The sequence below is a fragment of the Maniola jurtina genome, chromosome 14, assembly GCF_905333055.1.
Source record: "Maniola jurtina chromosome 14, ilManJurt1.1, whole genome shotgun sequence".
NCBI classification, from domain to species: Eukaryota; Metazoa; Arthropoda; class Insecta; order Lepidoptera; family Nymphalidae; genus Maniola; species Maniola jurtina.
Window position 1 is genome coordinate 10,092,604 of NC_060042.1, and position 15,306 is coordinate 10,107,909.

A 15,306-nucleotide genomic window follows, 5' to 3' on the forward strand; every position below is an offset into this window, starting at 1 on the left:
ACTTGAAGAGCTGGCTGTAGACATATGGATAAACTTGAGCAGTAAAACAAAGCAATATTAAGATCCTATTCGGGAGGTCAGAGGTTCAGTTCGAGGCAGCACCTCTTCCTTTTCGGAGTTGTTGTTTTTACGCAATTAATGTCACTTACTTTAACTGTGAAGGAAAACATCGCGAGGAAATCTGCATGCCTGAGAGTTCGCCATAATGTTCTCAAAAGGTGTGTGAAGTCTGCCAACCCGCACTCAGCTAGCATGCTGACTATGGCCTAATGTCTTCTCATACTGAGAGGAGGTCCTTGCCAGTAGTATGCTGAGGATGATGATGAAAATGAACTTGATGCAGCCTTAATGTGGAGCGAGCTTGCCTGGATTATGCCTATTTGCTTTTATTTTGAAGGTCTCAAAATTGTAGCTGACGGGCAAAACGGAATCCGAAAGGGCATTCCATATTCTAGCAGTTCGTATTAGAAACAAAGAAATTAATAGCTTCGTACGAGTTTGTGGAATTCCGACAATCGAATTCTATCAACTTTGGTGAGGTGTAAAATCTTATACTAAGGCCTCAGGACTAATTTTTGTAAGTGCCTCGGCAGGGATTTTCTTTAAAGCTGAAATTGGACGTCGGGTGACGATAACTATGTTTGCTGCGGTTTTGCGCCCGTCCGACCGTGGAACGGCCGATAATGGCTTTTGTTATTGGATAATGTGACTGCGAATCTGCGATGAAGCTCGGATGTCCTTTGTAGCCTTAAGCAAAATCACCGCAGCATTGTACTTTTGTAAAGAAAATCTGATGGATAAAACACGTTTTTTTATTTTCTGTAAAAAAGATAGGCTTTGACATTGACATGAAAACGTATCTTAGGCACAACGCATACTACAGTATTTTTCTTATTTTTTTTATTCACTATAGGTAAGCGCTTGACCACAATCACACCTGATGGAAAGTGATGATGTGGTCTAAGATGGGACGCGTTTACCTAGAAGGTGCCTATTCACTCTTGTTTTAAAGATACCTGGATTGTAATTGGTAGGCAACACAGATCGCGGAAGAGTATTCCAAACTTTAGCCATGCGTATGAGGAATGAAGACGCAAAACGTTTCGTGCGTGTAGATGGAATTTCAACGACATAAGGATGGAAACTCGCCCGACGTCTTGCGGTTCGTTAGTAAAATGGTGAAGGGGGGACAAGATCGAAAAGTTCCTGTGCACACTCTCCGAAATATATCCTATACAAGTGTAAATTAAAAATTTATAACACCCCCGACAAGTGAAGGTTACAGTAACTAGAAAAAAGCTGATAATTTTCAAACGGCTGAACCGATTTTCTTGGATGATAGCTAAGAACACTCTTGATCAAGTCACTTTTCAAACAAAAAAACTAAATTAAAATCGGTTCATTCGTTTAGGCGCTACGATGCCACAGACAGATACACAGATACACACGTCAAACTTATAACACCCCTCTTTTTGGGTCGGGGGTTAAAAACACCGATAAGCCGGCGACCTACTATGCCTACTTTTTAAGGTATAATAACTTGAACTCAGCTTTATTTACTTCGACCTACTGTTGAAATTAGTATGATTAAAATGTAATGAAAACAAAACACGGAGAAGACTCAAAGCAGGCGAGTTCGAACTTCGAATTGCCATGGCCGCAGCAAAATAAGGCTTGTTTGAAAAACATGCTGCGTCTCGGCTTCACACAACTAGGTGGGCTAAAAGGGCTAAAAACTTGTTAAAAAAACTTTTCAAGTAGAGGTATCAGTTGCTATCATAAAATGTATAGATGCGCATTCGCATGTATTGATATCAATTTTCATATTGATGACGAATGAGTAAGTTTCCATATTATGATTTTGCTTTTGTGCATATATTCTCCGCGTTCCTTCACATAGAAAGAACTGCTTGAAAGCCCCGCCCGTCTTTTCCCATACACTAGCGAGTAGTAGTCTTCATTACATCAAGCGAGGCTATTATATTATAAAATCTTCCACCCCTCGACTGCGACGTCTGGTGTTAATTTAAAAGACAAGCATTGTTTCTTTGTAAGAAATTGTGACACTGCAAACGAGCTTCTTCTAAGTAAGAGCATTGTTAGGATTTATCAAGGTACCTATGCTCTAGTATTTATATTCTACATAAAAGCTGTACTAAAAGTTGTTTTACAGCAACCAATACCTACTTTCACACACTATTGATATAATCTATAAAACGGTCTACGTTAATATGTCTCGATTTCATCGGGATTGTCTCCGTTTTAGATGTTAGTTTATCTTGGGCGGTTCAAAGTATTTTTCCGGCTTAGCCACGTATCTAGATGCTGGTTTTGCTTTTGCAGAAAATTGAACTTGGTTCAGTGTCAAAGTAAAGGTTCAGTGTGTGTGTGTGTGTGTGTGTGTGTGTGTGTGTGTGTGTGTGTGTGTGTGTGTGTTTGTTATTCTTTCACGCAAAAACTACTGGACGGTTTGGTTGAAATTTGGAATGGAGATATCCTGACTTAAACCTTAGTATCCCGGTAAATTGTATCCCGGGCAATCAAAGAATTCCCGCGGATTATAAGAACCTATATCCACGCGGACAAAGTCGCGGGTATCATCTAGTTGAATAATATAACGAAATTCTTTCCACTGGTCGTAACGGAAGATAGCAACTTGATTGGAACCCATCAACGTACGTCCTGAAGGTCATACCACACATATCAACTCGCAAAGAGATCGTTACCGTATCAACTCCTTACTGCAACTCACAATAATCGGAATCGCATCGTAATTGCCTCGGTTCAGGACAAGCTCAAGAACCGCGGTACGGTGCGTGGTCAACTTGCATTTTCCGCGGCTACGGCTCGTCGTTCTCGCGCTTTAATCTCTTCACACCCAAGCACATCTCATCGTCCACGCTTGCCAATCTTACCCCCCTTGCAGCCTGCCTGTAAGCAAGGCGTCGCCTAGCCGTAGCCGAGTCAACATACCGAAGCTTGATCCACTTAACCTAATGTACATTAGGTTGACGCCTGGTTGACGGCGAGACGAAAGACGATACGGTGACAATCCTTTTCCGAGTTGATATATGTGCTCTGACCTTAAGTCAAGAGTTCTTGCACAATGTGGAAGCGCAACAATGTCAAGGACTCTACATACGAGTATCTCCAATGAAGAGGCTTTGACCAACAGGTTTCTATCGCTCGATCTCAACATGCATCCGTTCAGCTTTGTCACATAACCGCTCTCCACTAGAACTTGGCTGGCTTGAAACTAAAACGTGCTTGGTTTTATATATACCTACGGTCAAAATCTTTTGTAATAACAATTTTAAAGGCTTATTAGGTCACAATAACTAGAAGTATAATAATTGGTGTTCTATCTTCAAGCTACAAATAACTGAGACTTGCATTTTGGACGATATAATCGATAGGTATATCGTTAAAGATGATATTGCTATAAAAGGTTTTCACTGTAGTATAATCATAGGTGCTCGGTAAAAATATACTGAATCTACTTTTAAATATAAAAATATTTGTCTAAAATTATAAAGCCGATATTGGATTAAAAAATCCCAGTCTAAAGGTAGGCCCAGACACGACGTGTAATGTGAAAAAAAAAAGAAACGAAACTTTTATCTATTGAAAGTCGGTTTTTAAGGAGGTTCGACACCTACGAGCTGAATGGTCCACAAGGGTATACGTGGATCGAGTTGTACGCCTCGTTCTGTGCTGTGCAAATCGAGCGACGCTGTGACGTGGCGGTATCTGTTTCTGATCAAAGGCCACACAGTCTGCTTTGCCACGCTCACTATGAGGAATTCAGAATGAGCAGCTCAAAGACGCAGCACTCACGTTATATACCTATAGACGTCTATAATATTATTACAGTAACGACAGTTAGGGAACTTGTAATAAAACGTCAAGAATTCGACGTCACCGGCAGGCGTCAAATGTTACTACATTTGAGCCTAGGTAGTCTATTTTTCTTATTTAACGTCACCAATAGCCTAATATTTGACATATCGTTGATTCAGGCCGAGAGGTCTCTCACTCTAGTTAACTCTGATGCACCCAAAGGACCTTGCAGTGCTCGTTTGAACGGAGTTCGTGTGGTTTTCGATTCGCGTTCCATTACATTACACATCCCATGAGTCTGGACCAGTCTTAAAGGATATAAGTTATACTTACTAGGTATCCTGTTGATGGCTCGCAAGGGTCTGAGTACTCGAATCGTTCTTATCGCCGATAAATTTATATTTTCCACGTTCAAAGCGTATTCTAGTGCCCTGAAAATTTTATGAGGTTTAATGACGCTACATAAATCTGTCGGTTTACGATAGGAGTCATACAAATTGAAAATCGATACATTTTGTTGATCCTGAAATGGGTGATTGTTTACCTCAAAATATACATAATTTAATATTATTCAACTTGCTTATCATCATTGCCATCAACCCATCGCTGGCTCACTACTAAGAACGGGTATCCTCTCAGAGTGAGAAGAGTTTAGCTAAGGGATTGGTAGACTTCACACACCTTTGAGAACATCATGGAGAATTCTCAAACTTGCAGGTTTCCTCACGATGTTTACTTTCATCGTCAAAGCAAATTATATTTTATTGATAAAAACGCATGTAACACTGAAAAGTCAGGGGTGCTTGCCCGGGATCGAATTCCCTACCCCCGAACAGAAGATCAAGCAATATGTGACTAATGGAAGGTGTCACAGCCTTCAGCAATAAGGATTACGTAGCAGAGCCACTTACCCAGCCATAACAATAAAGAAATCCAGTCTGTTCCACGAGTCTGCGAGGTAGGTTCCGTGGCCGTAAACTCCCATGGCGACCATTTTGATCGTCATCTCCAGGGTGAAAAACGCGAATATTATGTCGTCGAATACCTAAAACATGGAAAAATTCAAATACTTACTTAATATTAAAATATTAATCATAAGCAGGCATTACTTTGTGAAGTCCATGATATCCAAGGAATAATAAGATTAATTTGCTATAATCTGCTGAAACAGATGCATGGTTCAATATGCAAAGTCTGTTTCTGCGGATCATAGCAGATTAAGCTTATGATTCCTTGGATTTGATTATTTTCACTAAAGTAGTTAAGTAAAGTAAATAGTTTGACGATCGTAAAAGTTCATTTCAACGGGGTAGGAAACAATAAACTTTTGCTTATGGGCTCAGGTTTGTTAGGCATACGTACCATTGTTTTGGCTATTGACTAATATCACGAAAACTTTCGTGATTATATAATGCTATTTAGTAACGTTAAAGTAAATAATTAAACAAACTTTATAACGTGGAAACACAATTTAACGATACACGGAAAAGCCGATAAGTTTGGATTTAAACTCGCGCTGCATATCGCTTTCTGGTAAATTAATTAGCTGGGGCTTGCTGAAAATTAAAGTGTTTATAGAATACATTTTAAATTATTGTAGCATGCAAACTTTTGGCAATTGGCATGCCTCAATGTCCAGAACATTGAGGCATGCCAATTGCCAAATATTGATATCCTCTCGAACTATGAATGTTTTTTTAAGTAAATCAATATTATTACCTGTAATATCTTGCACCTGTTGGTAATGCACTGGTCGTCGACGCAGGGCTGGTACATACCAAGCGTCACGCAGTTCAGCAGGATCACCAGCATTGATATCCTCTCGAACCATGTATGTTTTGGTTAAGGAAATCAGAAATTAAGTACGTCTGTATGAAAAACCATATTAATAAATCCATACTTACATCACATAACACTAATATTATAAAGGCGAAAGTTTGTATGTGTGTGCGTGTGTATGTATGTTTGTTACTCTCACGCGAAAACTATTGGACGGATTTGGCTGAAAAAAATGGAGATAGATTATACCCTGGATGTTCACATAGGTCACTTTTTATCCCGGAAAATAAAAGAGTTCCCACGGGATTTAAAAAAACTTGCATCCACGCGAACAAAGTGGAAAGCATCAGTTAGTAATATTATAAGTGCGAAAGTGTGTCTATCTGTTTGCTAGCTTTCCACGGCTCATCCGTTTAACAACTGATTTTAAGAGGGCTCTCTCCGTCACTTGTTTCATACAATTGTAGTTCCAATTTCATTTGAATATTAGGCAGATTTGTATGAAATTTTTTCTGACGGGATTTTTAAAAACTTTTTAGGTTTTCATCGTTTTCATCCACGCGGATGAAGTTTGTAACTGAACTAACGGGGTCCTAAAAAACTCTACCCTATTTTTCCTTCGGATCTTTCTAAAGGATATATTTTAAAACAATTTCTTTAAAGTGGCACGTGTATCGTATAGCGGTAGGACCCCTTGTAATGTTGTGTCCATAATAAACCAAGAACTTTTAGAGCATCGGAAATAATGAGTTCATCAGACTTAAACGACTTTACAGAGTTCAAGTATTGAAAATGTGTGATTGCGTATAACATCTCCCATGCATTCGGTCTGGTAAGACTATTGCAAATGCGAACTTAGTTCGAGTATTGAAGGTGTGTTGTTTGTGTATGAATATTTATTTAGCATTTGGTATGGTGAGACAAGTGCTAGTTTGAGAATTAAAATGTGTGTTCCCGCTTAGGAACGCATTAAAATATGAAAGGATCATGAGACAGCCTTACAAGACAACACATTATAAAGAGCCCTATTTATTAGACGTGTGTGTGTATATGTGTGCTCCTTCCTTCGTAAAGGAAGAAGTTGTGTAGCGGCACCATTCACCCCAATTGGCGTAAAAAGGGTTTAGAGTGAATGATGGTACGTAGCTCCACCACGCCACGTACGGTGAGCTTCTGCCTTCCCTTGGTATCCCATCGTCATACTGGGACCCTCGATAAATCAAGAGATCAATATGGCACATAAAATACCAATGAACAGTAGCTCCCCCCCCACACACGTCATCATCCAAATAAACAGCGCAGCGTATGCAAGCATACTTTAGGAAGTGGTGCGTGCCACTTATGATCCCACGTTGCAGCCGAAGCTGAAATAGCATTTTTATAGTGGTGCCCTCCCACTACAGACCTGTAATAGGTTTCAAGGACGGGTCAGACTCACTGCGGGAATATCCACAGGCCTTAACCCAACCTTCAGTATATATGCATTAGCGTAATTTTGTATGGGTATGTTATTAATATTGGGTAACCACCACAAGGCGGTTAAGTATTCCAACAAATGTCAGAATACAAACAGAACAGCAGCATTACCTGCCCTCTGTGGTCAGTCTGTTATTAAAGCACATTAGAATCATCTCAGCAAAGGATTCACAAAGCGCCTAAGACACTAGGGCTCTCCTCAGTTAGGATTGACAAAGCATCAAAGGCACCAGGGTTCTCCCTCGCATAAATTTCTTCCAACGCGCTCTGTCATATGTCAGATAGTTAGTTAATATCACCGAAAGCCATCTCAAGCAAAGATCACCGAACATCTGGAGGACACGCGGTTCTCCCCGCCTGAGCAGCCACGTCGTCAACAGTTCAAACATAAATCGCTTTTAGATCTTAGGAGGTATCGCCCCTATATAACAAATATATCTGTGTAATTAAAGTGGTCCCTTCTATTCGAGTGTTTGCTTAGAATGTTTCTCTCCAAACACTAACTTGGTCCGAGTCAACTCAGTATTCTTTAATATAAACTTTATCGCCCCAGTACAGAATTTAAACAAATTAATTATCTCCGCGCATTACGACGTCCGCGCAGGCACCGCCCGCCGACGCAAATGCACGCGGTCCCGCTGTGCGAGCTACTTCGTTCACGTTCTGATTTCGACTCTGCTCCGAGCGCTACGACGCCCGCGCACACATCACTCGCCAACGCAATTCGACCGCGGTCGATCGCGTCTCTGCATCACCGACATGCGAAACGGTGTTTGCCTCTTTTCGAAAATTCAAAAATTTATTTTATGTTCGTATATGTAAATTCATCTCTACGAGTATTCACTGACCTGATTTTGATAAAATTGAAGTAAAAATCTTAATACAATTTTTTTTTTTTTTTTTTTTAAATATTATTTTATAACACTTTGGTGTAAAATGTAGGGTCGTTACAAGTTGCGGGCATCATCTAATAAGAAATATACCTACTAGCTTTTCCTTGTTCATGCAGCCCTAGCACAATTAGTGCGACAACGCTTTATCGATGCTAAATCCACAAGAGAGATCTATGTTGCATTAATTGTACTTGGGTAGCTGACTGGGTAAACGTGGGTCAAGTTCGGGTTAAAGTGGATTTTTTTTGATCAAGTTGGTGCATAGGTACGAGTATATAGGCTTTCGAACTGCGGATTTTCGTTTCAATAGGTTCCAATGGTTGTTATGTGGTGTGCAAACAATTCAACAGCTTTCCAAGCACCGTAATACAAAAATCGTAGATTATTTCCGCAAGGAAGTCATAGATTAATATCGTAAGTCAATGGAGGAAGTTCTCTTATCCGGTGATCAGATCAACTGAAGTAAACTGGTGCGCTTAATTTTTATGATATACAAATGGCTAACAAGTGTAAATTAAAAATTTATAACACCCCCGACAAGTGAAGGTAACTAGAGATAGAGCTAGTAGAGCTGATAACTTTCAAACGGCTGAACCGATTTTCTTGGATTATAGCTAAAAACACTCTCGATCGGCTTGATCGACCTTTCAAATAAAAAAAAAAACTAAATTGAAATCGGTTCATTAGTTTAGGAGCCACGATGCCACAGACAGACACACAGATACATTACGTCAAACTTATAACACCCCTCTTTTTGGGTCGGGGGTTAAAAACAAGACACCAAGGAAGGACATCATTTACCGCAAAATGTTGATTCGCCAGAATGGTGATCATGATTATTCTATTCGTGAAATAAATTGGTAAAAAAACTTTACCTAAGAACAAAGCAACAAAACAAATCACATATTTCTTCAAAGGAAATATAAGAATGAAGAATATAACATTCAAAGAGAAAAACAAAATCAGCATAAACCATAATGCGTGCACAACTTTATGTGAACTAGTTATTTCTTCGCAAGAATAAATAATCTTTTATCACAGAAACTGTGGTAGATAATAATATATTCATTGTTACTCGTATTTTCTATAATATCAGGAATTCCCGTTTCTACGTATGATTTCTGTTTAGGTTATTTTAAAACATGTTTCCTAATTGTGTGATCCAATTTGGGAAAAATGAATGATGCTTTATTATTTTTGTAGAAAATTCCGATTTTTCTTTTCACCTCAACGTATAAATTCATAACTTGTACACACAAAATTTCAAAATTTGTATGAAGAGCAAACTCTTCTAGAGAGTTATAATCTGAAGTTAATTGCTATATTATGTTTTTAGGGTTCCGTACTCGAGCGGTACCAACGGAATCCTATTACTAAGTCTCCGCTGTCCGTCTGTCTTACTGTCAGCGAGCTGTATCTCATGAACCGTTATCACGGTACGGTACCTATTGAAATGAAATGAAATGAAATTTATTTGGTACAGAGTATTTGGTGGTATATTGGTAGAGAGTTGAAATTTTCACTCGAGTGTGTATTTTGATTGCCGCTATAACAGCAAATAAAAAATTAAAAAGTACATAGTTTACGAATGGTACGGAACCCTTCATGTTTGAGCCCGACTCACACTTGACCGGTTTATTTCTACTTTTTGATATCAGTTTCGTGCAAAGTACAATTAATGGTTTCTGAGAAACATTCAACGGGCTTTTGTTAGTGTTGTACTTAAGTAGAAAACATAATTAACTCAATTTTCATTTACAGGAAACCTGAAAACAGACAGTAAGTACATTCGGCCAATTGGCCTGAACATGTCCGTTTTCGATGTACGCTGCTAAGTGATTTAATTATGAACGTAGTAATTAAAATTGTAGAGAGAATTGGTTTTCGATTAATCTCAACGGATTATTGGTTATTGATTAACGGCTTTTCATAACTCTATTGTAATTTCAGTTCGACATATCGCCATACCTACCTACGAGTTACAACCATATAAGATTTTGGTGCATTTTTATAAAGAGTATTTTATATGTGACCAGGGGTCAAAAAGCGAATTGAAAACCTTCGTCATCATCATCATTGAAGCCTTCTTGGAAATGAAGTTTGGTGAAAGTCATTCGAAAAGCTTTTTAACTTTAGGTAGCTAAGACCAGTCCAGTAGAATAGAATGGAATAGAGTATATTTTTATACAAATAAATACAGCGTTTTGAATCATCCAAATAATTTACCACTGGTTCGGAATGCCGTTCCTACCTAGAAGAACCAGCAAGAAACTCAGCGGTTGCTCCCTTATATCCCTTATAACCTCCAACCATTTGCGTCTTTGGCGAACTGAAGCCCTTTTGCCTTCAATTCTACCCTACAACACTATTCTTGGGAACGAGAAATGGGCTCCTTTCTGTAAATATCCAAAGAAAACATTACCCGTTGGTTACCCTACTTCTTTAACAAGCTCTTTAACATATAAACACCTATTAGAAGATGAAAGGGAAATAGATTAGCAAAAACATAATCTTCTATGAGATTAAACATATTGTGTAAGTAGTAGGGTATCTATTATATATATTACAGAATACACAAGTAAATTTACATATTTGCATTACTTACTCCGATAGGCGCAGCTAATTGTTTAAATTATGTAAGCAAACTAATTAGAGTTGTTGTTGTGGTCTGTTAATTAATTATGATATTATGGTGCAGTAGTGAATAATTACTTGTATCATCATTAGAGACCCATTGGATCACTTGATTAGTGTAATAATCTCTAAGTAGCATCATACAATATTGCAATTCATCCTTGACTGTAATTTTTAAAGTTCATTGAAAGTATTTACTAACATTCAAAAATACTAAGGAAAAAAGAAAAATTAGACATGATTTTTCTAAAATAACAGAAAGTGATAGCTCAGTGTTAAAGACTTTGGGCTTCTATTCGGAAGGAGGTATGCTCGTATTTTAGAAATTAAACATATCATTTGCTTTAAGGCTAACGACGTGAGAAAACCTGCAAGCCAGTGAATTCTCTACAATGTCCTCATAGGCGAGTGAAGTCTGCTGATCTACACTTGGCCAGTGGCGGACTACGGTGTGAAACGGCGATAGATTGAAATGTTGGTGAAGCATAAAGGCCGACATACATTGATCCAGTGATTGGTAACAGCCAATTTATAGTGCGAACATTTTGAGATGTCACTCGCCAGTTTAGCTCTATGTATAACAGTCATAACTGTTTGTAACCTTACCAGTGGTAAATTATTTGACGATTCAAAAGCACTTGTAAAAGTTTATTTGAATAAAAATCTATTCTATTATATAAATCTAAAGTGCGGTGTGCCCTTAGATTAAGGACTAAAATTGTACTCTTGCAGTTGGCTATAAAGGCGCATGAGATCTCAAAATGTATGCATTATAATGAAGGATATGGCGCAGGGGAACAGTTATTCTCGAGATATTAATCAGTTCAAAATGGTTAACGAACACAGCTGTAATTTACAATTTCGCATAGAATCGTCATTTTCAATTAACCACAATGGACGGAATTGATGAGGTATTAGGCAAGTATTACTGGGCAAACTATAACAAGTAGGTACAGCTATTACCCAACATTTTGTATGTAAATATCTGTTTGAATTGAGTTTTGTTTAGCGGAAAATTCAAAATGTTCTGGTTTGCTTAATACTAATGGATACTTTGTTGTGTATTATGATTTTGTTTCGATTCAATAAACTACAATCCTATAAGGTACGTACTTATTCTGTAGTCTGTACATACAATTAAATTTCTAGTTTAGTAAGTAATATTCCTTAGTATGGAATATAGTACCTAACCACCTATATAACCTGTGTGTGTGTGTGTAGTATATCTGAATCCAATGTGAAGTAAATATATAGTAAGGAATTTACGTGGATTCAGGTTTATTCAAGTTCCCGTTGGAATTTCAGACAGTAATTATTCTTTCCTTTTGCGGGTCCACGATGTAGAGAGAAGTATACATACAAAATCTCAAGTTTCTAGACCCAACCATATGCCAGTCAGTCGGTTTATATGTATAAACTAACTCACCCACCCCGGATTCGACCGAGTGGAATTTTTAAAAATTGATGAAAAGGTGGAACTTTCATTGATCTTCGAATTTCTTCACTTCTAACCGAAACATTTAATACAAATTTTTATAGGTTAGGTATACAACTTGAAATGTGACGGAATATCATACAAAATTTTCATCCTCTCATCCTCTCATTTAATCTCCTTTGGGATGACATTTCCAAAAATCCCTTCATAATGAGTGCTTATGTCATAAAAGGAACTACTGTCGAAATTACAAGCTTTTAACCCTAGCCGTTTAGACTGTAGGTAGGTTCATACATCAGTCAGTCAGCCAAGACCAGTATTTTTATAATATATATGCATAGAAGATATGCCGCTAACATCGACTCTTAATCAAACACTAATAATACCACCAGAACAGCTAATTGAAAATTGTAACACAATTCGCAACATGAAATACTAATTAGTCCGCATTCAGTAATGAATGCATGTTCATGCTAGAGCGTGGACAATAGAGCGAGCTTGTTAAAGAACAAAATGACTTGGACCATAATTGCGTGTACCTAGCAATTATAAAAAAAAAGAAAAAACAAGTACCTACTAATCTATACTAATAAATAAAATTGGAGTGTCTGTCTGTAATTTCGAAATAACTACCTCATATTAAGCTCATATGGTTATTTGAACGATACCATAACTGAATCACACGTTTTTAAAATTTTTGTCTGTCTGTCTGTCTGTCTATTTGAAAAGGCTAATCTTTGGAACGGCTGAACCGATTTTGACGGGACTTTCACAGGCAAGTAGAGGATTGACCAGGGCGTAACATAGGCTACCGACTTTTAAAAAGGGAGTTGTGTTTTTCTACCTATGTACACCGAAATCTCCGAGATTTCTGAACCGATTTGCGTCATTTCTTTTTTAATCGATAGAGGAACTTTGCGACATTGTTTTATAAAAAATTTGGAGTCCAACTCCTCAATCCTGATGCTGCAGGGGATCTGACCAATCCACGCGGGCGAAGCTGCGGGCATCAGCTAGTGGAAAATATGTTGATAACAGTTCCCTTGGTAAAAATTTATTAGTAAGCTGCCTAGTGGACTTGCGCGGTACCTATCGTATGTTGATGATACTATATCAGGAACCTTCCCGCAAGTCCCGAAAATCCCATAACAAATGACGATTTAAAAAACAGGTCAAGTGCGAGTTGAACTCGCGTGGAGAGGGTTCCGTACTATGAATATGTAACTTTGAACGCACATACAATATAAATATGTCTATTGTTTACTTCGAATAATCACGTTAGTCAATAGTTATTTATATTTAAGTATGATGGATATCACTCACATTCAATATCCAGACATTTTTAAGACCGTAGACTTCTCATAGGTTTTCTATAATCTTGATTGAGGCTATAATGTAGGTATAACTATTTTTATATCTATGTAATTTCTGCTATGGTATCGGAAAACCATTCTAATATTACCCTCATAAAGTTGTTGGAGTGCTTTAGATCCGATAAATAATAATCTAAATGGGTAACTAACAGCTAATCTGTCTTCATCTGCGAATGTTTCTTATCTGTGTTAAGTTTGGCTAAGTTTCCGTACATCAGAGGATTAGCTTGCTGATGTTAGCAACTTCGAGGGTTGTATCGGCTATTAGCCGCCGACGATAACCACCTTAGTTGTGAAGTGTTGTGAACTCTGATCATGATTTGATGATAATGTTATGAAGCAAATATTATCGAGTTTTGAAAGGGGTTATCAAACATATTGACAAAACTCAAATGCTTATAAGATTATTAGGTACTAGCCGATGCCCGCGACTTCGCAGGCGTGGATTTAGGTTTTTTGAAATCCCGTGGGAACTCTTTGATTTTCCGGGATTAAAAGTAGCCTATGTGCTAATCCAGGATATTATCTATCTCCATTCTAAATTTCAGCCAAATCTGTCCAGTAGTTTTTGCGTGAAGGAGTAACAAACATACACACACACACACATACAAACTTTCTCCTTTATAATATTAGTGTGATTAGATAATGCCTACGACATCGTAAGCGTGGATTTAGGTATTTAAAAATCCCGTTACAACTAAAGCCGACACACCAATTGCGTATGCAGCACGTACACGTGACACGTGCGTAGTGACGCGCCGTTGAATCCGTAGACATAACTGCACGCATTACGTCTACGTGAACGTTCACGCCACATAAGCGGTATGTCATGTTTCATACAGTTCCATACATTACAACGCAATGGTACGCGCTACGTCTACACTTACGCCACGCTTATGCAGCCTGTGTGAACGAGCTGTTAGATTTCCCGGGACAAAAAGTACCGTAGGTATGCCCTCTCCGGGTGCATGGATTTTTTTTTAATCGGTTAAGCATGATGGGCCAGGAGAAAGTTATCTACAGACTGAAACACTTTCGCATTTATAATGTTAGTAATTAGTAGGTTTGTATTAGTGCATGGATTTCATTGTAATCTCATCTGATTTAAAAAATTAATGTTGCAATTTGCGACTAACTTGGTAGAGGTAGAGTAGGTAATAGTTACTTAAGTACGTATATCTCTTTTTCTGTGGGTACTGGAAGGACAAATCGTTGAGCAGTATGGATCTTTTCCTTAAAACAAGAACAGACCTCAGTGGTTTTTAGTCAAATAAGTAAAGATTTTTCCAGAATATACTCTGCTGGAAAATTAACCCAAAGCAAGGCTTAGAGTGAGCCCACTATCCTACGAAAAACTTTCAATCAATCAGCCTGTTTGCGTCCACTACTGGACATAGGCCTTCCCGAGAGCGAGCCACCACACACGATCCTCCGCCTTCCTCATCCACCCACTTGGTCGTCAGTCCAGCAGGTCGGAGGTTGTCCCACACTGCGCTTGCTGATACGCGGTCTCCACTCCAGAACACGTCTGCCCCAGCGGCCAAGAACTTTATTTCCATATAAATTGTACTAATTAATTTTGGTATTGGCAAATTAGTAACACAGTATTCGACCTATTTCAATTTACCTATAACGGCAAAAGTTAAACAATGTATCTCTTAGATAGCAAATTTTCAATTTAAAAGCAAATTGGGATGCGGGAAGATAACGACTGTAATACACAAGTTGTAAACATGTTTATGTTCGTTTGAAAACTTTTATATAGAAAATAGGAAATGTCTCAATATATCTATTGAAAAGGGTATTACCTAAGTTTTGTAGTATTAGTAGGGATAGAAATCTTTTGAAATATTGAAAATACCATGTAAGTAGGTAT

At 38.1% G+C, this 15,306-nt stretch overlaps 1 protein-coding gene across 5 annotated transcripts in view; it reads right to left on the bottom strand.

Moving 5' to 3' along the window:
* The window catches only part of LOC123872202 (voltage-dependent T-type calcium channel subunit alpha-1G-like), a 176,556-nt gene that overhangs the window by 31,888 nt on the left and 129,362 nt on the right, over positions 1–15,306 (bottom strand). For all 5 annotated transcript variants that reach the window (XM_045916386.1, XM_045916383.1, XM_045916387.1 and 2 more), the window contains 3 exons: positions 5,560–5,671; positions 4,752–4,885; positions 4,174–4,271 (listed from right to left, as the gene is read on the bottom strand). In XM_045916386.1, the coding sequence (XP_045772342.1) occupies positions 4,174–4,271; positions 4,752–4,885; positions 5,560–5,671 (344 nt within the window). The remainder of the gene's footprint in view (positions 1–4,173; positions 4,272–4,751; positions 4,886–5,559; positions 5,672–15,306) is intronic.